The 23,960-nt window shown below is 37.0% G+C and overlaps 1 protein-coding gene across 1 annotated transcript in view; it reads right to left on the reverse strand.

Annotated features, from left to right (window-relative positions):
- Positions 1–1,450: 1,450 nt before the first annotated feature.
- LOC114243387 (uncharacterized) overlaps positions 1,451–23,960 on the reverse strand; it is a 60,069-nt gene continuing 37,559 nt past the window's right edge. The window contains exons 2-8 of the mRNA XM_028174860.2: positions 18,526–18,838; positions 16,350–16,798; positions 12,338–12,439; positions 9,255–9,363; positions 8,436–8,582; positions 3,651–3,785; positions 1,451–2,886 (exon numbers count right to left, since the gene is read on the reverse strand). Coding sequence (XP_028030661.2) covers positions 2,753–2,886; positions 3,651–3,785; positions 8,436–8,582; positions 9,255–9,363; positions 12,338–12,439; positions 16,350–16,798; positions 18,526–18,736 — 1,287 coding nt within the window. The 5' untranslated portion in view covers positions 18,737–18,838 and the 3' untranslated portion in view covers positions 1,451–2,752. The remainder of the gene's footprint in view (positions 2,887–3,650; positions 3,786–8,435; positions 8,583–9,254; positions 9,364–12,337; positions 12,440–16,349; positions 16,799–18,525; positions 18,839–23,960) is intronic.

A 23,960-nucleotide genomic window follows, 5' to 3' on the forward strand; every position in this document is an offset into this window, starting at 1 on the left:
AATTACTCGTGAAGGAAAAATATTGAGGTTCTTGTGAGCTCAGGGTTGTTTGAAGGGAATTTATTGGGTACTTTTGTTTGTAAAGCCCTTTGAAGTAAATCGCGTGTAGAGGGGCTTAGTTGAAGTAGTATTTTGTGCACACGTAACCGACTTCTGGAAGTTACAGGAAATACGCTCAGATATCTATTATATGCTCCCAATTTCTAAATTGGCCAATCTAAATTGTAAGACGTAGTTTGAGAAAAAGGTCGTAAGGAATCAAGCGAAAATACTATATGTAGTATTTAAAGCCAACTTTCCACAGAGCAGATCGGACGCTGTTTCTGGAAACTGAAAAGTGAAGATAGAAATCAACACATATTAAGTAGATTTGATTATATTTTTATTAAAAGTAAATGATAGATTATTGAGCGAGCTCAGAGACGTGATTCCCAGCACCCACTTTAAGACGTGAGATCGAATCCTTCATCCTCATTACTGAACGGTCTTTTAAAACCGAACAATTTAGTGGCAAAAACAGGAATGATTAGGTACTTATGCCTGCAAGCTGACAATGAGCCCACAAGCAATTGTGCAAGTTAATTTTGCATGCATTTGAAAATTTTAGAAGTAATGTGAGCGTATTACGAATATTTCATTGGAATCGTCGTCGTGGCCTAAAGGATAAGACGTTCGAACCCTCCAGGCGAGTACCAATTTTTCTGATGAAATACATACTTAACAAATGTTCACGATTGATTTTCACGGTGAAGGAATAGCATCGTGTAATAAAAATCAAACCAGCAAATGTAAATAATTTGCGTAATCACTGGTGCTAGGACCTCTTATGAGTCCGCACGGGTAGGTACCACCACCCCGCCTATTTCTGCCGTGAAGCAGTAATGCGTTTCGGCTTGAAGGGTGGGGCAGCCGTTATAACTTTACTGAGACCTTAGAACTAATATCTCAAGGTGGGTGGCGCATTTACGTTGTAGATGTCTATGGGCTCCAGTAACTACTTAACACCAGGGCTGTGAGCTCGTCAACCGATCTAAGCAATAAAAAAAAAAATTTGGTATCAGCCTGTTAGATTTGAACACAGGCACTGTCGCATCTCTTGGTACGCCGTGCAACTTATTTCAGCCAACGAGGATTGCAAGCTATGTAAATATTGTGGTACAAGCTAAGCCATTATAGGAACTTGCACTGGCAGATCTTAAGACTGTTTATACGGGCTAAAAACAGCTTAACAACAATGGTCTCATCAGATAAAAACATTTTTTTGGAAGTAATTTCACTCGGTGTGCATTAAGTCTTTGGGTCCTATAAAAATCTATGCGGTCTTGAATATATTAATTCAGCACTGTACCATAATTACCTGTGTAGTCTTAATATATTCTTTCAGCAGTAACTTTTATTATAAAGCTTAATAAGAAGGGTCTAGTGAGGTGAGTTATTAAAACAAATCAACTTGGCACGTTACATTCAAAAATTACTTTTATTCCTAGGTTCAAAATGAGTTATAGTTACATTTCTTATGATTAATTAATTAATGTTTTAAAATATTACACATGTTTTTATTTACATAGTTTTTAACATTATTGTACTCGATTGGTATACATTATAGTTTATTTTTTTTTGTCAAGTAAAACATAATTTATAGTATTTCTCAATAAAATTTAATTAGATATTCTAGTTGAATCTTGAATTTTATTTCGTTACGAAATTTTCGAAATTTCGCCTTCAACTATACTGTGCTAAAATTATCGATCTTGCAAACAGACGATACAAAACAAAGATGCTGACTCCGACCGGAAATCAATAATTGTTATTCAGATATATCGTCTTCTCGCATTAAAACTGTATAATCTCAAAACTTACTAAGTTTACAGGAGAGTGTTTTAAGGGTGATATTTTTAATATTAATCATCTTTGCAACATTCATTTTTTATTTTTTACCAGTTACATTATCTGTATTTTAAAGTAAGATAAACTTATGTATTAATTTTGTTAACGGTAGTCAAAATATAGGTAAAAAAAAAAACTAAACTACGCTCTATTGACAGTATTTATGAGAGAAATACTGGTGATACCAAATGATTCCGAATATTAACTCAATTTCGAATATTTTAGGAAATTGTACACTTTTAATGCGAAAAGACGATATGTGAAGATGGAGGAAAAAAAATTTGATGGCTATACAACATTTCATAACATCATATTCATGAACTTTGTTAAACTGTGTAGCAATTAATTCAGATGAAATTTGAGATCAATTCAATCTATTATGTTGATCTATTAGATGCCTTGTTGTAGTCAATTGTATCTATATACAACTGTAGACAAATATAAAATAATTAAGCACCATTTTTTCGTCTGTTTGTCAACCGATTGATGAGCTTGAATATTATGAAAATTTAGGAAGTTATCGATTTTTTTTTCTTTTCTCAAAAACTGTCCATAAAAAAACAGGTAGGAATATTAATACAGAAAATGAAGCTAAATCTTGAAGTGTTATTAATAAGCGAATTGCGATCGTGGGGCGAACGCTAACATTAATATTTATGTTGACCTTACACATTTCAAACAACCCAGTAACCCTTTGGATCCAAAATTTTAGATGTACGTGTCCATTTTCATTAAAATTGCTAAAGGTTTCCAAATATTCAGAAATTATTACAGAGTCATTTCAAAAATGTTCAGCTTCAAAAACATACACTTAAACTACATAAAATATATTAAATATACCGATATGCAACAATAAAAAATTGTATTATCCAATATCCAAATGACTATGAAGGATTATACTTAAATAAAAAATGTTTATGAGTAGCTTCGTTAGGCTGTATACATTTCCCAGAGAACCTGATGAATTGTTACCGTGTTGCATCGCTGCTGGAGTTTCGCCTGAGAACAACAATATCCTTTAGAATATAAACTTGAATGACCTCGAAATCAAATTTTCATTAAGCAATCCATCTGATGACTGATTTGATATAACCGCCTACAAAAGTGAATCAGAAATACACGTATCTTCGCAGTTTGAGAAAAAAAAAAACACTTGTGGCACTCGGGGACTGCCGCGGTAAAGCTATTGCATAGAATTTTTTATCAACTTATGCAATTATAATTAGACAATAATAATTTAATTTTAAAACAATAATAAAATAAGACAACGCTATATTTATAAACATTATTAAAATCAAAACATTAACTGTCCCCTCCGTACTCATAAGCTAGACCGCGCGAGAGGGAGATGGGCAGACTTTTCATGAAGCGCATGCAGTGCGACGTCACGCCGCGCGCTTATTCACAAATACTACACAAGCGCAACGTGGGAATGTGTTGAATGCGAGCTACATGGTAGACGGAGTGAGGGGTGTTAGATTTTATTTTCGTTACGGAATTTCTTGATTCGCCGCGCTCAAAGCCCGCGATAAAAGCTATGCAATAACTTAAAATCTCAATACATATTCCTTGTAAGATTTTCTTTATTATTTTCATTTTAGGCATAAGTATATATCACCCCCTGCCTGCTCACAAATGGTCATAATTGCTCATGGACAAGAGCGATCCCAATGGCTAAAGACTCTCCTTCCAGGCATGATTATTATTACCCAATACTATTCCTTCATCGTAGACGTGATATCTTATACACAAAATTGACTTACTTTGTACGACGTGAACTGTCACCGAGGTGGCCTTAGCATTAGCCGGAACACACGTGTAGTTCCCAGCGTGTCGCGGCTCGGCTTTTCCGATTACGAGTTCACTGGTTTGCCGGCCATTATGGACACTTACTCCGTCTATAAGAAGGTTTTTTAATAAGTAATCTACATTTCAAAGATAACCTGAAGTAGTTTTCGGAGTTCTTATTGGCACTAGATATTATCCATCATCCATTTTGGGTACATAAATGACATCCACTTTGGGCGACCACATCCAAGCTAAAAAGTCCGGCTTTAGGGCATAAAGAAGGAGGAAGAACACACGATCAGTATTTAAACTAATTTATATAGTTGCATTAGTCGGGCTTCGTTTTTTTTAAAATCTGCATTAGTTTTTACCTCTGGCCTAGTCGTATCATTCAAAACGAATAGCAAGATCAAGGTCCTATTTTCATTTTAAGATAAGTTGCCGGAAAGTTGTGACTAGTGCTAATCTATAGATCGGTGTTTTGAGTACTGACAGAAAATGACGAGAACAATTTTTGGAAGAACATTCCTATGGTGTGTGGGTGGTGTGTGATTATTAGTATATATTATATACTATCATACAATATTATTTGTGTAATTAATAAAGGATGATATAATCTAAAGATAATTGATGTCAGACAGGCGGGTGGCCCTAAAACACATGCCAAATCCCTACGCAGTCACGACTACAAAGAAGAAGAAGAAGAATGTTTGTATCGTATCTATACAAGACACACCGTCACTAAATTAGGTTTCCGTGTGTTATTAGTACCAGAGACTGACATACATACTTATAATTGCGTTTAAGTATGTATAGATAATAAACACCCAGACAAACAGCAAACAAACCTGTTCAGATCATAAATGTTTGCCCGGTGTGGGAATCGAATCCACGACCCTGGTGCAACAGTCAGGGGCGCTAAATGCACCATTGAGTCGGTCAAAAAATTAAAATGGTCCAAGTTTGCAGTTTGTTTTCCATTTTAGTTTAACGATCGACCACAAGTCTCAAACTAACTATAGTGAAAGAAGAAAGTATGGTACGCAACGCAATAGTTGACTGTGGACGGATATTCATAACCATTTTGATTGATCAATATCTGGATAAAGATATTCGGCCCTCAGATATTCTGAGTTTTATTATATCATGTATTGAGTGACTTGAAAAAGTACAACAACAATGTACACATCTGCACACCGCTGATAATTATTTTAATCCTTATTTCAAAAGGGATATATAATAGTAAAGTACTGGAGCAATACCATAGAGATGAGTTCAATTTTGGGTTGAAAAGTTGGATTTCTGATTCGAAAAATAAAGCAGCCGTGGATATTGTATTTTTTTATTATTTTTTTATTGCTTAGATGGATGGACGAGCTCACAGCCCACCTGGTGTTAAGTGGTTACTGGAGCCCATAGACATCTACAACGTAAATGCGCCACCCACCTCGAGATTAAGTTCTAAGGTCTCAGTATAGCTACAACGGCTACCCCACCCTTCGAACCGAAACGCATTACTGCTTCACGGCGGAAATAGGCGGGGTGGTGGTACCTACCCGTGCGGACTCCCAAGAGGTCCTACCACCAGTGATTACGCAAATTATAATTTTGCGGGTTTGGTTTTTATTACACGATGTTATTCCTTCACCGTGGAAGTCAATCGTGAACATTTGTTGAGTACGTATTTCATTAGAAAAATTGGTACCCGCCTGCGGGATTCGAACACCGGTGCATCGCTAGATACGAATGCACCGGACGTCTTATTCTTTAGGCCACGACGACTTCTAAATGTATAGAGAGTATATCTCGAGTCCATCTTCGCAGATAGTTTAGCCCTTATCTTGATGTCTATAGGCGATAATATATAGTTACATTTAAGTGAGCTATAATCTCGAATTACCTTCGATGAAATTGAAAACGTTTATTTTTATATTAATTTTATTTAATATATTTTGTACACACTGCTGTTAGAAGAAACACGACAATAAAGATACAGAGTACAAGAGCACTACTTATTTCATGTTAAAATCTCTTCCAGTAGGCTCGCAGTACGAAAGAAGAATTAGGAACACAAGCCTAGTGCATACAGTAAACATTACATATTATAATAATATATACATATTACAAGATACAAAACAATATATATACATACAAATACACACACACACACATATATATTATTTATTTGCATTAACCTATTATAAAATCACACGTCGCCAATAGGACGGATTTTTTATGAGTAATAGAATCAAAACAAAACCGTTATCTTTAAACTCAGCATTCAGTTATCTTATAAACACTGGAAAACCTTTGTTCCGAAAATAGCCAAAGGGAATGAACGAAGGAAACGTAAAATACAGGGCCTCAATAAAAAATAACATTCGCGGATCTGCTCTGCGAAAAAATGTTTCAAATAAAAGTTCGTAGCATTTTTTTTCTGTTTAACAAGAGTTCCCGTTTATAACGGCTGAGCCCGGGACGAATTCTTGAAAGGTTCCGCCTAACCTTAGGGGGAGGAATGTCTGATACCAACTTCCCTTTATTTTTGCCATTGTATGTTGTTGGTTTATATTTAACGCATTAAAAACCATTTTTGCTTGCTTTCTCTCTCATCTTTCTGCAGGTTTTATGGTTGCCCGTGGCAAATTTTTTGACTATGTCAACAGTGCTTGAGTCATGCTTCTCGTAGAAGCCTTGACACTTTTGAGAATCTAACGCTACGTGGTAAAATCAATACATCATTTTTTGGATCAAGAAAAGAGGAATTCTCAGGAGTTTCGCCTTTACGTTGGATGTTTGGTTGGTATGTCAGAGTTGCACCAACTAAAATACCCTATCGCTAAATAAACCACATTCTGGTTTCAGATAAAAGAACTACGACACCAGAGCTTTTAAGCTACTCCATTGGATCAGAACCGGCGTCGGCCGAAAAGTTCGGTCATCTCAGACCCGATAAAATTACTATCTCTTATGATCGGACTATAAGATCATCAAATCAATTACCCCACGTCTAACGTACCTAATTAAACGTCGATTTTTAAAATCCTCAAATAAACAAACAGCAGTGCCCTAAAAATTGCACTTTAAAAAGCCGATACGTTAATGTAAACTAGTGACTGGCATTGTCGCATCACAGATATCACTTCGCTTTCAAAGATTTTAGTCTTTAGCTCTTTCGCCCAACTAAGCAATATGTAACGATGCGTATCGACAAATACGACATATAAATTATAATAAACAAAATACCCACCGATTTACAAATTGACTGGTAGTTTGGACCAGAAAGTGACAGAACCAACTCTTGATCCCGGAAAAGACATAGTTCTTCATTCTTTTTGAATTACAATTTTAAAGCGCAAGAAACCGCGCGCCACGTCTAGTCGACAAATAAATCAAGCGAAATGCCTACTAGGATCCACATCTATTGTTTCCTATTACAACTGTATCTTGGGAATCACAACAATAAATAAAGGCAATAGAAATGTAATTCAATTATAAGAAGATTGTTGTGTTTACATTCAAATTGAAATAGACTTGTTTAGTTGGAATTGAGAACAAGACGGCTGCGTAAATATACTTGTACAATGGTCCAACAAGCGCTTACGTTTATTTCAATCTGAGGTTATATTATATATTGTATTAGGTTCCGATGGAATGCTATTATTGAGTGGAGAATCCTCTAGGCGTAGCAGAAGTATGCAGACTGTTCTTATAAATAAGCATCTTAGATGTTAGAATTTTGGAAGTATTTGTAGAAGTTTGGTAAAAGGAGATTAAGCTGTTAGCATTGCAGATAGCAACTCAGTACTATCGAGGGATCTTTAGACTTGGATGCTGCGGAGTATACGACAGCTAAACTGTATAAAATCCAGGTTGCGAGTTTGTTTAGAAAATACCAAATTCCACACCTCAAGTATGTGGGTGTCGATGCGGTTTTCTCGATCAATCAAATCGAACAAAATGTTACATTATACAATTATTATTATGTTTTATTGCTTAGATGGGTAGACGAGGTCATGGCTCACCTGGTGTTAAGTGTCTACCGGAGCCCATAGACATCTACAACATAAACGCCGGCACTCATCTCGAGACATGAGATCTAAATTCACTGTTTTTACAGAACAACGGCTACCCCACCCTTCAAACCGAAACGCATTACTGCTTCACGACAGAAATAGGCATAGTGGTGATACGTGTGGACTCACCAGACGTCCTATCACCAGTAAATACAGTACTAGTAAGTATAAACTACTATTTTTAGAATTTCATAACCACAACCGACTACTTCAAATCACGATCCATCTAAGTTATGATTCAGTGACTATTGATGAATGAAATTGAGGGCTTTTTCTATTGCGAATTAAGCAAAAATTATTGAGAACAACAATGGAACGTATATTGAGCATGGTAATGTCAAAGTCTATTTATATCCGCTGAAATAATACTGGAAGAATGCGTAATCCTTGTCGAATCCTTGTCGCTCTTTACGTCACTCAAGGAAATAAATGTGGTGCTATTCTATGATATTACTAGTACTATTTTCGTACTTTTAAAGTAATGCTATGAACGGTATAAGATTGTCTTTAAAGAAGACTTTCAAAAAGTGCTCAATAGTAAGAAACGACTTGACTGTGGACTTGTCAATGATAATGCTTTTGAGCAATAGTGACCATCGCTATCAAGCTAGTCGAAACTTTTCTTTCGCTGGCAATATGAAAAATTACAGATAATGAAAATAAAAAAGAACCAGTGAAACTTACTCAAGTCATAATTGATCATCCGATTCTCGAAATACCAGAAGACGTAAGACGGAGGCTCTGTGGATCTCTTGACGACGCAAACCAATCTCAGCATTGAACCTTCGTGAATTATCTTTTCTGATTCTCCAATTATTTCAGCATAGGCAGCTACGGACCATTTCAAAACAAACAAAATGTTAATAAAACGGAATATTTCAATATGTTGAAAGAAAAAGAAAGAGAGTACTTTTTTGCAAATCAAAACTCAATTTATATTGAAAACTCAAAAAGTAAGTACAACGAAATGTATAATTTATGTATACAATATACCTCTATATTTGGCGATGTTTTCGCTACAAATAAATACATAGAGGAAATTCTGACAAATATGTGGCAGATATAATGTTTCATGTTCAATATTTTAACATGTAACTACCTTTTTGGTTCTGTGGGATAAGGTTTTAATAATAATAATAGTTTCCTCGATATACATAAGAATTCTGTTGAATGACATTGACCAAGTTGAATTCAATTGAGAAATTTCATATTTGACTAGCTAAGATGAGCAGACGAATTCGTAGGTCATCTGATGTTAGAACCCATTGCTCTGTGAGCTTAGATTGTAGTACCAATGGCATTTAGCAGCTAGACCCACTGTTTAAGACAAAAAGGCTTCATCGCAGAAATGGGGAGAATGATGGTTCCTATAACCAGTAAAAGCCTACCTCAGTAAAAGTAAATTTACGGATTCAGGGACTTTATCGAAAAAATCTGTTAAAGTTCCCGGTAGAGTAGATACTAAGACATAGTCTGTTAATTTATCTTAATGTTTCAACTCACCAACTAGAACTAGTTTGAAAAATATGCTTGTAGGCGGATGTGTGGGCACTTGACATTCATAGTATCCTCCGTCTACGGATGTTGCGAATCTGATATGTAACGCCCAATCCTGAAACAAAGGTGCAATTAATGTCTTCATCTCATCAACATCAATGGAACTGCTTGATTTAGTTTATAGTTTAACACCAGCTTGCCTAAACATTATCTTGTTTGGCTTTGTCCCTACTATTGATGGTCTATGAACGAGGGCAACTACTGACCATCGGCAGGAGTAAAGTCGTCTTTATACAATAGCTAAAATGGGGACTTATATTGACCAATCAGTATTAGGATTAATTAAGTAATAAAAACTTAACGTTCCCCACATAATGACCTAGGCAGGACCTCTTTCCTCCTGACAAAAAAAAAAAAAGGTAGGACCTCTTTCTCCTCTGTAGGTGGCGGCCTCCCCCCGGTGAAGGTCAAGGGGCGACCTGAGGGGGTGAGGCCGCGCGGCGCGCTACCAGCACTCTAGCGCGCTGCCGTGGAGTGAATAGAGCGACCGGTCGACGGTGTATCGCGTCCCGACCCGGCAGGCTGGTTCTGGTCCAGCGGGGTATTCCGGGACACCAGCGGCACCGTCTGGGCGGCCCGACGGGCTGCCGTACCGAGACGGCCGACGTTTCAGAGCCTTCGATTCGCCTCGAAGGCTCCGTCGGCTGGGCGTCCTTGGGGTGAGCCGCGCCGTCTGGTTGTAGTGTTGACCGCGGTAGCCCCCCTGCCTCATCCGGGTTCTGACCTCGGAGGGGATCGGACGTCGGGTGTAAGAGTGCAGGGGAGTCGTTTAGTGGGTGGGTCCTAAAATCCTTGGGCCCGCGGTCTGCTCACAACACCATGCAGATCGTTGAGTCTCACATACCCCGCGCGCCCTTTTTGCGCGGGGACCTCGTAGGAGGTTCGGCCCTCTACCCGAGAAAAAAAAAAAAAAAAGAAAAAAGGACCTCTTTCTCCTGTGTTAAGGGTGTCAGACAGAAAGAATAACAGACACATACAGACTAATAAATTGATTAGTTAAATACAATTAGATGCAGAATACTTTATTATATTTACTAAATATAGGCCTTGAAATATTATCAGAAACAAATCATAAACTGGAAACTATTATTGTAACGTTAAAATTTTACGTCAGAACAAATACAGTTTTCATTTTCAATTTAAGAGCTGTAAGTCCCGTCTTAATTAGTAAATGAAAGAAAACAAAGCAAATTCGATACGAATTTGGAAATTAAGCTATTAGAGCAGAGCGAACGAATTTCTTAATATTTTTTTTAATTTTCTATTCTTTATGGTCTTGTCCCATACTTTTCCAATTAATTACACATCGTTTAAATACAAATTAGTGATAAGCTGTAACCAAAGTCTTATCAGGCCCATACAGCATATTGAAATTTACTTTAGCCCATAAAAATCAGCCGACTGGAAAAGTGAAAGGAAATAAAACCTAGTACCCTAACTGGTACCCAAAATGGAATGTAGTTGACCAAAAAAAAAGCTTTAGGCCACTACAATCATGAAAAAAATTACATATTTATTTATTAGATAATTAAATGAGTAAATACATAGAGCGCTATTAGGATGAGATATTACCATTACCATCACCTACAACAGTGTACATAATATTGTTCGAAATTGGATAGCATAGAGAATTTAATGTCTCAAAAACTTTTTATTAATAAAGAATGAACATGTGACTTTTTTATTGCTTAGACGAGCTCACAACCCACCCGGTGTTAAGTGGTTACTGGAGCCCATAGACATCTTCAACGTAAATGCCGCCACCCACCTTGAGATATAAGTTCTAAGGTCTCAGTATAGTTACAACCGCAGCCAAACCTTCAAACCGAAACGCAGTACTGATTCACGGCAGAAATAGGCAGGGCGGTGGTACCTACCCGTGCGGACTGACAAGAGGTCCTACCACCAGTAAAAAACTATTTTATTTTATTAAACTATTTCATTTAAACCAATAAATATGCAGCAGTTTTAAACTATGAATGCTTTATTCAAATAATCTATAGATGCGGAACCGTATTGTCTATCAGCACCATATTAGTCCGAAACGCATTTCAAATGAACCGCAATTATATTGAATAGAAACTGGATTAGGTTCTACACCAATTTGGTTATTGGTTTGAACGTTCGTTTGGATAATAGCCAATTCGATAGTGGATTGATTTAAACAAATTCTACAAATCTATTATCGGATGTGCTTGCTTTGTCGGCTTAAGCTCGTATTTAATTTGTTCTATAAATTTGTCCACAAATTCTATAATATTCGTATGAGTGGTTTAATTTATAAATCCATATATAAATCCAAATAGGCGTCTAATGCAAAAGTTATTGGATCCGATGGATCCGTAAGGATGTGTATCGGCAATTGTGGACTCCAGTTATTTCTGGTAATTACTTGTAGGCTTTGTTTTAAAAAATACGTCAGGGTAATAAAAGATGACGTAAGATCAGACCGTTCTAGGATTTAGTAGACTCTGAGGAGAAAATAGCATCTAATCGTAAAAAGAAATAAGTTCTACTCCGCTAACAAGTGATAGTAAATTCAATAACATTTGAAAAATATCCAAATAGTTTTTATGGAATATACGAGAATATATGGAATATAGATCATTCACAAAGTCCCTCCGGAGCCTAAAGAACAATTTCGTCACAAAAATAGCTTCCTCGAAAACCCGAATGTTAGGTCTCTGTTTCAAAAGGGGGATAAATGATATTTTAAACGCCAAAAAGTAGATTTCCGAATTGAGATTATCCTCCAAATGACTTTGGAACTGATTCTCGCCAGATAGTTTGACACTAAGGAGCCCTAAACTCTCAGTTAATTATACAAATGTGAATGTTTTATTCAATTGCTACCTCCATTTAAAAAAAAAAACACCTTATTTCTAGTCAGCTTGATCGAAAGGCTACCATAATTTCATGGGTATTCAATAATTAGTAGCCGTATCGCTTACCTGTACTTGAAAATTTACATAGAAAATGTTGATCGATTTTGTCAGATTAACTAAGAAAGATTTCGAGGAGATATTTACCTTGACATGTCTTCCATGTGCTGAAAAAAATCTGTTATCAGCACTGTAAGTGACCAATCCCACTGAGAGTAGTGAGTAGTCTTTTCTTCTGATCCAAGTAACCTGAAAGTTTATGATTATAAATATGGATAATTTTAAAGTTATACCCTAATACAAATTTGGACCAAATACGAGCATTTAAAAAACAAAACCGTAGCTACCGTTGAGATTTTAACTCGATACTTGCATGGCTTAATACGAGTACACAGGATGCGTTATCCTTTAGCGGATGGTAAGATATCAGTCATTATATTTAAATAAATTAGAAATAACCTTATTTACCACACTATTTCTTAACACTTAAAGCTAAAATAGTATATTAAATAAAAAGATAAAGATCTTAATTAAAATGGGCATAAAGAATAGCCATGATTAATTTAAGTTTCTTTCATTCAACGTCTGATTTCTGTAAAAGAGATTTTAGGGTTTGATTGGAAAACAAAGGGAAGGTTTCCTTACAAAAGGTCTCGAAACTAATCAATTGTGGTTGGGTTTTCAACGAAGACATTGTTCTACACTTTTCATAAATATGAGCTTATCTCTTTTAAATTATTTTTTATCTTTCGTACTGTATCTGTCAATTTTGTAAGTTAGAATTCTAATAATCTGGCCTGCTCTCTGTTTTATCTGGCAGATTTTTTGCACTTCATAATTTTGTTAAATTTACATTACCGCTAAGCATTCTCTTACATTTTTCATGAAACTCTCGAAGAGGTAGCGAATTCTTAATTTTTCTTTGACTATGATTTCAGATCAATTCCTAAAGAAATCTCGTCATAAATAACATGAATAAATTGAAAACATAAATTGCTATTTTCAATAATAATGACTTCCAAAAGAAACAAGACACATTGACTGCGAAAACCAGAAATGAGTAATAATTGAATATGCAATTTTGGTTTGGTTTCTTTAGGCTTAATGTATGGTAATCCATCAGTAATACCACTGTCATACTTAAACAGTCACGAATCACTCACGCGAGAAGATTTGTTGGGTTTAGTAATTACTATGTCAGTGCAACAAATATCGATGTAATATCAAGATTCATGGAAAAATAATGGCATTGAAACCACGGAAGATGATAGCAACGGATTGGATTGAACTGATGATGAAATTGAAAAATATTTGAAACGTATTAAATAATGCTAAGAGAAAACCACGGGGCTTATAAGCTGTAAAGATAGTTTTAATTGTGTCTACGACTTGCTAAACCTGAAAGAAATGCGAGACAGACAGAGGAAGAAGATTGTATATTAACCGAGGTTAGCGGTTACATAGATAAAAAGCAGAGTTGTATTTTTGCGTGTGATATAGAGTAAGTAGTACCTATATGGAGCTATGGAAGGGGAAGCTAACGACAACGGTGAGACGTTTTTTTTGGTATCGATGAAAAGTAGACTATAATGCGAAGTAAACAAAAGTGGAGATGTTAAAATTTACAAACATCAAAAGCAGTTTATATTCCGGAGTTTAGAAGTTTTGTTTTTTTTATAATTTTCATGTAAAACAATACCGAACAACAAACATTCCGCCCCCGAGTTTTCAAGTCATTTACGAGTTACCAAAGCTACGACCTAACTTTTGTGTGTGCTTTCAAAGCTTTGTTTTATGATCAAAGATTTGCTTTGGTTTCGATTTGTTTATTGTATTATAGATAATTTTATTGGTGGTACATTATATTTGCGGCAAGCACGGACGGTAGCAACGTAAAGACTGCTTTTGCAGCGAATAGTATCTTTCAATGCAACAGAGAATTGTTCTTGCGTTTTGAACAATTTTTATTGCTTTTGTGGGCATAAAAGTGCCTCTTACCACTGAACACTCTCCACAAACAACGTTTGAAGAAAAATATGTGACCATGGAAGTAATTTAATTTGAAAAGCCAGATGGTACGGTTTTTTTCTGGCTTAAATGGGTGGACGAGCTCACGACCCAACTGTTGTTAAGTGATTACCGGGGCCCATCTTCAACGTAAATGCCGCCACTCACCTTGAGATATGAGTTCTAAGGTCTCAGTATATTTACAACGGCTGCCCTTACTTACCCTTCAAGCCGAAACGCATTACTGCTTCACGGCTGAAATAGACAGGGTGGTGGTACCTACCCGTGTGGACTCATAAGACGTCCTACCACCAGTAATTATGGAAGTTATAATTTTGCGGATTTTATTTTTATTACACGATGTTATTCCTTCACAGTGTAAGTCAATCGTGAACATTTGTAAAATATGTATTTCATTGGAAAGATTGGTTCTAGCCAGCGAGATTCGAGCACCGATGCATCGCTACATACGAACGCACCGGATGTCTTATCCTTTAAGCCACGACAACTTCAACAAGATAACAAACAAGATCTCTGGAAACGCACTGTAGATGAGCGCATTGGTTCCTGTTAATTGGGTCGTAATCTGCTCCGATATGGAGTAATGCTAAGAACGATATGACATGATCGTGTCAAGTAATTCCTCAAAACATTCCCCATTAATCCCCCAGCACTATTTGATGACAGATGAGTTTACTTGTACCTTCTGCCTTGTACTGACTGCCATCTTGCCTGTTTTTGTCGCAAAACAATGCGTTTCAGTTTGAAGAGTGAAATAGTGGTTATGCAAATAATAATTACGACGTGAAACGTTGTGATGCATAGGCTCAATTACCATTTAATACAAAGTGGTCCATAAGCTTATTCCCCTTTGAGCAAAATCGCTTAGTAAAAACTTCGACGAGTCCAGGATTTCGATGGTCATGAAAATTTTTTTTAAACAAACTTTGTGTTAAATTAATCAATTGGAATTATCATTTGAGCAACTTATTTTACTGCCTCAGCTTTCTTAGACTAAGAACAAAAAAGTTCTAGCCCTGAATGTACTTTGAAACAGTTGTAAATTTAATTATTCAAACTCCGAGATTGCAGAACATCTTGTTTGAGTTACAAAATTTCATTTTGCCAATTAAGTACTCTAATATAATTAATTAATGGTTCCAAATAGTTCCTTCTAGAATATTCGGAGCGTACATCTTTCGTTACAATAAATATTTTTACACAAAAGTTTTCTAAGAATAATTGGTAAATTAATTAATTAATTAGCTTTTATTGTTAAAATACATAAAAACGAATAAAGTTGTAATTTTGTCTTTTTGGTATGTACCTGAAAATCTACATTTTATTATAAATGCTTGTAATAATACGCTTATAATAAAAAATGAAAAACATCGAAGCTAAAAAACGGAAGAACTAAAAGAACACAAAAAAAATAGAAAAGTGCATCCCTATGGCGCGTTGACAGACATTACCTAGGTAGGGCTCACATCAGGCAGGTAGCTGGTCGTGAAACTTATACCAAATACCCATGCAATATGAAAAGAGGACATACTCCGCCGGACCCCCAAAGGGGATATATCCCCCGGGATAAGGGCAAAGAGACGTACTTTGCTATTAAGTGGTGACCGGAGATCAAAGATATAGTAACGCGAACGTTGTGATCTTTCAAGAACCAATTTTTCCAATGAAATACGAACTTAACAAATGTTCACGATTGACTTCAACGGTGAAGGAATAGCATCGTGTAATAAAAATCAAACCAGCAAAATTATAATTTGCGTAATTACTGGTGGTAGGACTCACAAGAGTGTGAATCCGCAGCCTATTTCTGCCGTGAAGCAGTAATGCATTTCGGTTTGTTGGGTCAGGCAGCCGTTGTAATTATACTGAGACAATAGAATGTATATCTCCAGTTGGGTGGCGAATTTACGTTGTAGATGTCTATCGGCTCCGGTAACCACTTAACACCAGATGGGCGGTGAGCGCGTCCACTCATTAAAAGCAATTAAAAAAACTGTCTTCCTTTTCAAACAGAACAAAAGGTTCCTATCTAACTAAGAGTCTTCATTCGAGATTTTAAAACAATTTATTTAACTATAAAACTTAAGGAGCACTCAGGAAAATTGTTGGAGCACAGAAAAAATACACTTACCGTATTCTCAGTGATGTCGCTTACTTCGCAATGCAATACAGCCGTGGTTCCAATTTGTGCTATAACAGTAGTGCAGTTCTCGGTTAGAAATATACCACTCTTCCCGATTTTACTATTTAATTTATTAGCAACAGACGCTGACGAATCTCTATACATTTTCTTAACTTTATTTAGAGATTTAGCTAATGCACTCTCGTCTAAAAGATCAACAATTTCTTCATTCCCTATTCTATTATGTCTTATTACGTTATGTTCACTATCGTTATCTATGTTATGTACATTATCATTATAATCATTATCTAAATTAGAAGATGATAGGCGAAGCGGTTTTGGTATTTTCGGGTGGTAAGTTGACATTATGTATTCTGTTGTTTCTGGTACGTATGTTGATTCTTCGGTCGTGTACGCCATTGTTGTTGATGTTGAAGTTGTTGTTCTTCGTCTATGACCTGGCAAGGGAAAATAATTATATTGTACAAACTTCAACATAAAATGTTTTATAATGTGCATTATCGTAAAACTGATCAACGTATAAAGATTTTACCACACAATTATTTTTATATTTATCCCTTAACTGAATTTCATATTTATAGTAATATTGGTTAATACTTCAGTGCAGCCTTCGAACACAGCGCATGAAAATATGTTGATAAATTTAAACCTTCGTTAGTGAAATTCCAATCAACTTAACTTCTCGGAATTCTATAGCTGTATCCGAAATTCCACTTATAAATTTAACGTTATTAAGAATCAATGATCGACCTTTTCAAATAATTTTACTAATAACGATAATTATTATTAAGTCTCGAGTCCCAGGTGGGAGTGATTTCAATTAGCTTCATTAAATGCGAACTGATCTATAGCCTTGTAATTATCAATTAATGGAGTCGAATACCTATCTAATTCAGTGGACAGTCAACAGATAATTTTTTTAGGGTTTCCGATTGATATTTTTGTCAAAATAAACATGGTTTGGTCCATATTGGTTAAATAGGTAGTAAAATAGCTGATTCATTTGAAATTTAAGATTAACTGCGAAGAAGGACCCCTTTGTCATGGCGCCACAATTCCAAGGAGTATCCCTGCAACCTTCCGAGAGTATCGGGATACTTGGGGTCGACATTTCGAGCGATGTCCAGTTTCGGAGTCATTTGGAAGGCAAAGCCAAGTTGGCGTCCAAAATGCTGGGAGTCCTCAACAGAGCGAAGCGGTACTTCACGCCTGGACAAAGACTTTTGCTTTATAAAGCACAAGTCCGGCCTCGCGTGGAGTACTGCTCCCATCTCTGGGCCGGGGCTCCCAAATACCAGCTTCTTCCATTTGACTCCATACAGAGGAGGGCCGTTCGGATTGTCGATAATCCCATTCTCTCGGATCGTTTGGAGCCCCTGGGTCTGCGGAGGGACTTCGGTCCCCTCTGTATTTTGTACCGTATGTTCCATGGGGAGTGCTCTGAGGAATTGTTCGAGATGATACCAGCATCTCGTTTTTACCATCGCACCGCCCGCCACCGGAGTAGAGTTCATCCATACTACCTGGAGCCACTGCGGTCATCCACAGTGCGTTTCCAGAGATCTTTTTTGCCACGTACCATCCGGCTATGGAATGAGCTCCCCTCCACGGTGCTTCCCGAGCGCTATGACATGTCCTTCTTCAAACGAGGCTTATGGAGAGTATTGAGCGGTAGGCAGCGGCTTGGCTCTGCCCCTGGCATTGCTGAAGTCCATGGGCGACGGTAACCACTCACCATCAGGTGGGCCGTATGCCCGTCTGCCTACAAAGGCAATAAAAAAAAAAAAAAATAATTAAAGTCTCATTTTCGTTTGCTGGCTCTCCCATGTTACAAAGTACAACGGACAGTCTAAGTATATGTTCCCGTGCACTCTTGCAACGCATTTATATGTATGTATAAGGTAATAAAATAAATGGGTGTATAATGAGTAAAATTACAGTAATTTCTATGAAGAAATGTGGAAGCAGTAGCTCCAGAAACTGAAGTTATGCATATTCGCATTTTGTGACGAATAGTCAGATAGACAGCGGCTTGGCTCTGCCCCCGGCCTTACTGCTGTCCATACGCGACGTTACCACTCACCATCAGGTGGACCGTATGCTCGTTGACCTATAATGAAACAAAAACAAAAAAAAATTGTAAAATAATTAATTCACAACTAACCTTTTTTGTGATGCCTCGTGAAATTCCCAAAGACACTACCAAGTCTCTGCTGGTTCCGTGAGGTGCAAAGCTCCAATGACCTAAAATCGTCAGCGTTCTGCGACACCAACATGGAAGACTTCTTCGATTCCATTGCACTGTTCATTAATTCCGTTTTAAGTAACAAAACAAGGGCAGTATAGAATAGTTTCAGTTCTCTACAGCAATACATTGTTTTGGCACTGTAGACCGTCACATATCACTTAAATTTATAGTCATTTTGCACTGCTACCTTCTTGTTCGCTTCGTAGTTTTGTTTTCTTGACGTTTCATTCTGGAAAGAATAAATTAAGTCATTATTTACTGTGCATTGAAAGCTATTAAACAATTGCTCAGTGACAAACATTTTAGATTGGGCGATTGTTTAAATGATGAAGAGGCAGATATCCATTTAATTGTCTATTATATATTATAATATAATATCCAGCTGTATATGTACCAAAGAAAGTGTGAAAAGCAGAAGGTTAACGTTGTACGGACATGTGATGTGTAGACAGAAGATGCATGTGACTAGGAGATGTATGGAAATGGTAGTGCAAGGTAGAGGAGGAAAAGATCAACCGAAGAAGACATGGATGGAGTGTTTCAATCACAGTATGAGATAGAGAGGAGTGAGAGCTGAGATGCCAGCTGATAGAAGAAAATGTAATAGAAAAATTCGCTGTACCGACTCCACCTAGTGGGATAAGGTTGAAAAAAAAGAAGTTATATATGTGTGTATTTAATAAGTCCCATTCATCTCTTTGCTTGGTTTTTGTTTAGCTATTCTTAATATATCACAAGGTTAATTTACTGATGGTTTCCCAAATAAATATATTCATTTGCATTAATGGACGTCTTTGACTTTCTACGACTATACCATCCATTATAGGATTTTTTTTTTTTTTTTTTTTTTTTTTTTTTTTTTTTTTTTTTTTTTTTTTTTTATTGCTTGGCTGTTTGGACGAGCTCACAGCCCACCTGATGTTAAGTGGTTACTGGAGCCCATAGACATCTACAACGTAAATGCGCCACACACCTTGAGATATAGTTCTAAGGTCTCAGTATAGTCACAACGGCTGCCCCACCCTTCAAACCGAAACGCATTACTGCTTCACGGCAGAAATAGGTGGGGCGGTGGTACCTACCCGTGCGGACTCACAAGAGGTCCTACCACCAGTAGGTATTTACTGCATATTTTAGATATATTGCCGCAGTCCATGGACATTTAGATAGTTAATTAAGTTTCTCGGTTCTCCTATACCGCTTTGAGATTTTCTTTTTCAACACACAGAGGATTAGCTGTACTCCGGGTATTAGCGATGTTTCTGAGAAACGGCAATAGTTTTTGATTAAGTTGGTTCTTACTTAGTTGCTTTCAATAAATAAAATATCTACGCCTCTAATGTATCGATCTACAAAATTAAATTTAGCTCCAAACAGCTATTGAAGTCTAAATCAATACGACCGTACAACTGCTACTTAGGTATTCAATACAACCTTCTTAAATTTTTAAGTCTCTCATAAGGGTAAACCGATTTATTTCTATATATTAATACGTGAAGCAAGAATTTTGTATCCCTTTTAACGAAAATTGCGCGGACGGAGGAGTATGAAATTTTCCACACTTATAGAGAATATAAAGAAGAAGCGCACAATGCTAATATTTTTTTTAAATATTGCATACCAGATACATTAAATCAATAAAGAAAACATTACACACACTACCATGTATTTCACACACACACATAATATACTCTTTGTTTATTGTAAAACTTTAGTTATTGCTTAAAGTCTGTAGTCAAATTGAGGATAGGTCAGTATTGTATATATCTTTAATATTACGAGTATTACTCTATAGTGTAGTCTTGTAATCTGTAACAACAGGACCATAATAATGTTGAAACTTATAATTTCAAGTAACTGTAGTCGAATTTCGACTACTGTGGGACCACTAGTCTCATTAAATGTATGTAATGAAAAAAAGGATAAAATATTATATATAGCTCATCCTTACTAAGAAAGTGATAGACAAACTCTCGAGACCCCGTATAGTCCATAGACATCACACCACTATACGATTGCCAACCTTAAAATTAAGTATAGAACTAATTAGCTGTATTTTGAGGTCAAGGTCGGAAAATCTTTCTTTTGGTTAAGAGGCAAGATAAAAATCTTCTAATTGCAAGCACGATGATGCGCTTATGTAATTATCAAATGTAGTCTTTTTTAACAAGCTTTGAGGTGACATGAGTTAGAGTGAAGATTAAATATGATCTGATAAAACGCAAACGGTAGATTAAGGTGCTATTAATTAATTATCTTTTTTTTTTATTATTATTTACAAATTGTATTACGAACCCTTGAAAGTAATTTACACATTGTATCAATGTAACATCAATTATTATCCGATAATTTGAAAACTCCAAAGTACGATCGACGCTCCTAACGATAAGAAATCCAAATCGAACCTGTACAGAGTATTTAAACGGAGACAAGGAAACGGAGATCAAATTCAAACACGGGCTCATTTCACGGTTCGCTAGCTAACTTTACCTTCAAGTTTTTATGACATGGAGACCCGAACTCCGCTCACGAGATATCTGTTTCAAACAAACTTTTTTAGGTTCGTACAGAATTCGGGTCTTAGCGTCTGGAAAAGTTCTAAACAAATATTATTTAATCGCTTCTTTTTTTTTCCTACCTAAGCTGGTAGCCTGTAGCGGCTATTCCAGCGTAACCGTGGCTAGTAGGTGAGCTCACGGGGCTCAAACCTGACGACGATGCTAACACGAACCCTAGCAAGAGCCGTGCTTCGCAGAATCTACCACCGGATCGGAAACGCGATCCACTGAGAAGATCCGGCGAGAAACTCAGTGGGCTGTGTCTGAGAGTTAATTTACTCGCCGAACCCTTCGTCGCGAGCGACGGGTTCGACGAGAACGGTGACCGGTGCTTGAAGTACCTAAAAGTACCGTTAGTGGATCGGGAGGATCCGAGATGACGTGTTTTGGGCGACGTCGACTGCTTTCCATTCTGTCCGCAGGATCGGGAATGTAGAGCTTAATCCCATTACTTACGTTTGCCCAAACTGAATCTTCGCAGAACTGGAAAGCTTAACAAAACGATTGTCATATTACAAATTTATTTAAGACTAGCGACCCGCCCTCGCTTCGCTTCGGAAACATTAAATTTTATTATCGATAGCCGAGTCCCGCGATGTTAACCGCGGTTATTGTCGTACCGCGAGTGAAGCCGCGGGGCGAAGCTAGTCTAGTTACAAGTTACTCCTTATATCATCAGCTACCTACCAGTGAAAGTCCCGTCAAAATCGGTCCAGCCGTTTCAGAGATTAGCCGGAACAAACAGACAGACAGACAAAAATTGTAAAAAAATATATTTTGATGTATGTACCGTTTATATATTCATATGCATGTAGTAAAAAGGGGCTATTTCAATATTACAAACCGATACTCCAATTTTATTTATATGTATAGATTATTTCTATTCGGAAACTGTTTTGTGCTAAATTAATTTAATTAAAGATTCACTTAAATTTCTCACTGGCCCTGTTCTAGTTCAGATGCGTCTGGTTAGCAAAATATCCTAACTAAAGGCTTCGTTAAACAGAACGCGTACTTAGCGCGTGTCAGAGCGCTAAACTAACGCCGCGCTATGACGCCGAGATGTGTTGTAATACTATGGTAACATACTGTCTAACGGAGCGCCAGCGCTATAGCGCTTATAGCGCTGGCGCTCTGTGTGACGGTATGTTACCACAGTAGTACATCACATCTCGGCATCATAGCGTAGCGCTCTGACGCGCGCTAATTACGCGTTCTGTTTGACGAAGCCTTAAGAATTGAAAACTATCAATTTGATTAAAATTTTATAATTTTCTTTAATTTTCGCGGGTCAATGGACTAGATATTACTAAACATCATTTCCATAGCCCAGAACAGCTGGTCTAAAAGTACCCTGTGTCAAAACATTTTCAAACAGGCGAAGTTTGAATCAGACACGGAAACTCAGAGTGACTGAAAAACGTCAAGGAAATACAATGAAAGCGTACGTGACTGCAACATCGAGGGAGGATTCTTAAAATTGAAAGATGTATCATGATCTGCGGCCCTTTTCAAACGCGTTACGAATAAAAACGTCTCAATTTTTATGCGAAAACATAAGCAAAACAATCCGATATGTATCGGGGGTTAGAAAGAACATCTTTGTGTGGAATGTCGCCACGAAATTTGTTCATGTATTATTCATACTAAGTAGTGAGTTGAGAATGCGTGATGTGTTAGTGTCGTATTACTGTCTGCCACCTGCTCTCGGATTGAAAAGCGGTATTTGGAGATATATTTTAATGTGAGCTTATATGGCTGAACACCATCATCCTGCCCTCTTCTGCCGCAAAGCAATCATATAACTTGAAACTCCAACCTCATGACTCAAAGTCAATGACGAATATAACTAGTCAGGTCATAAGTATTGTCACACAGTAAAAACTTTTCTTTTAGAATGCTGGCCACAAAAAAGTTTATTGAATTCGAATTTCGAATTGTTCATGAAAATAAAAATGTATACTTATAGAATTTTACTAATTTTTAAATATGGAGTGGACGCTTAAAGAAGACCGTGTTGCAGTTATTGCGTTGCATCGTTGCGGTTACGCGCCAATTCAAATTTTTAACATACTGAAAAATTTGAATATAATCAAAAGATTCGTTTATCGTACCATCAAACGATACAATGAAGACTCTAGTGTAGATGACAGGTCAAGAAGTGGTCGCCCTCGGTCTGTTAGGACTCCAGCAGTAATAAAAGCTGTGAAGGCGCGAATTCAAAGAAATCCCAAACGTAAGCAGAAACTGTTGGCCCTTCAGATGGGGTTAAGCAGAACCACGGTGAAAAGGGTTTTAAATTAAGACTTAGGGCTTCGGGCGTATCGAAGAAAAACAGGACATCGTTTGAATGCTCGTCTAATGGACCTGAGACTGAAGAGATGCCGCGCTTTGTTGAAGCGGTACGCGGGAAAAAAATATCGGGAAATTCTTTTTTCGGATGAAAAAATTTTTACCGTAGAAGAAAGCTACAACAAACAAAATGATAAGGTGTACACACACAGTAGTGAAGAAGCGAGCAACCGTATTCCGCGTGTCCAACGAGGTCATTTTCCATCCTCGCTCATGGTATGGTTGGGAGTTTCTTATTGGGGCTTAACAGAGGTACATTTTTGTGAGAAAGGTGTAAAAACGAATGCAGTTGTGTATCAAAATACAGTCCTGACGAACCTTGTGGAACCTGTTTCTCATACCATGTTCAATAACAGGCACTGGGTATTCAAACAAGATTCGGGGCCAGCTCATAGAGCGAAGAGCACACAAGACTGGCTGGCGGCGCGTGAAATCGACTTC

This window comes from Bombyx mandarina, chromosome 28, assembly GCF_030267445.1.
Source record: "Bombyx mandarina strain Sakado chromosome 28, ASM3026744v2".
In the NCBI taxonomy this organism is placed as follows: Eukaryota; Metazoa; Arthropoda; class Insecta; order Lepidoptera; family Bombycidae; genus Bombyx; species Bombyx mandarina.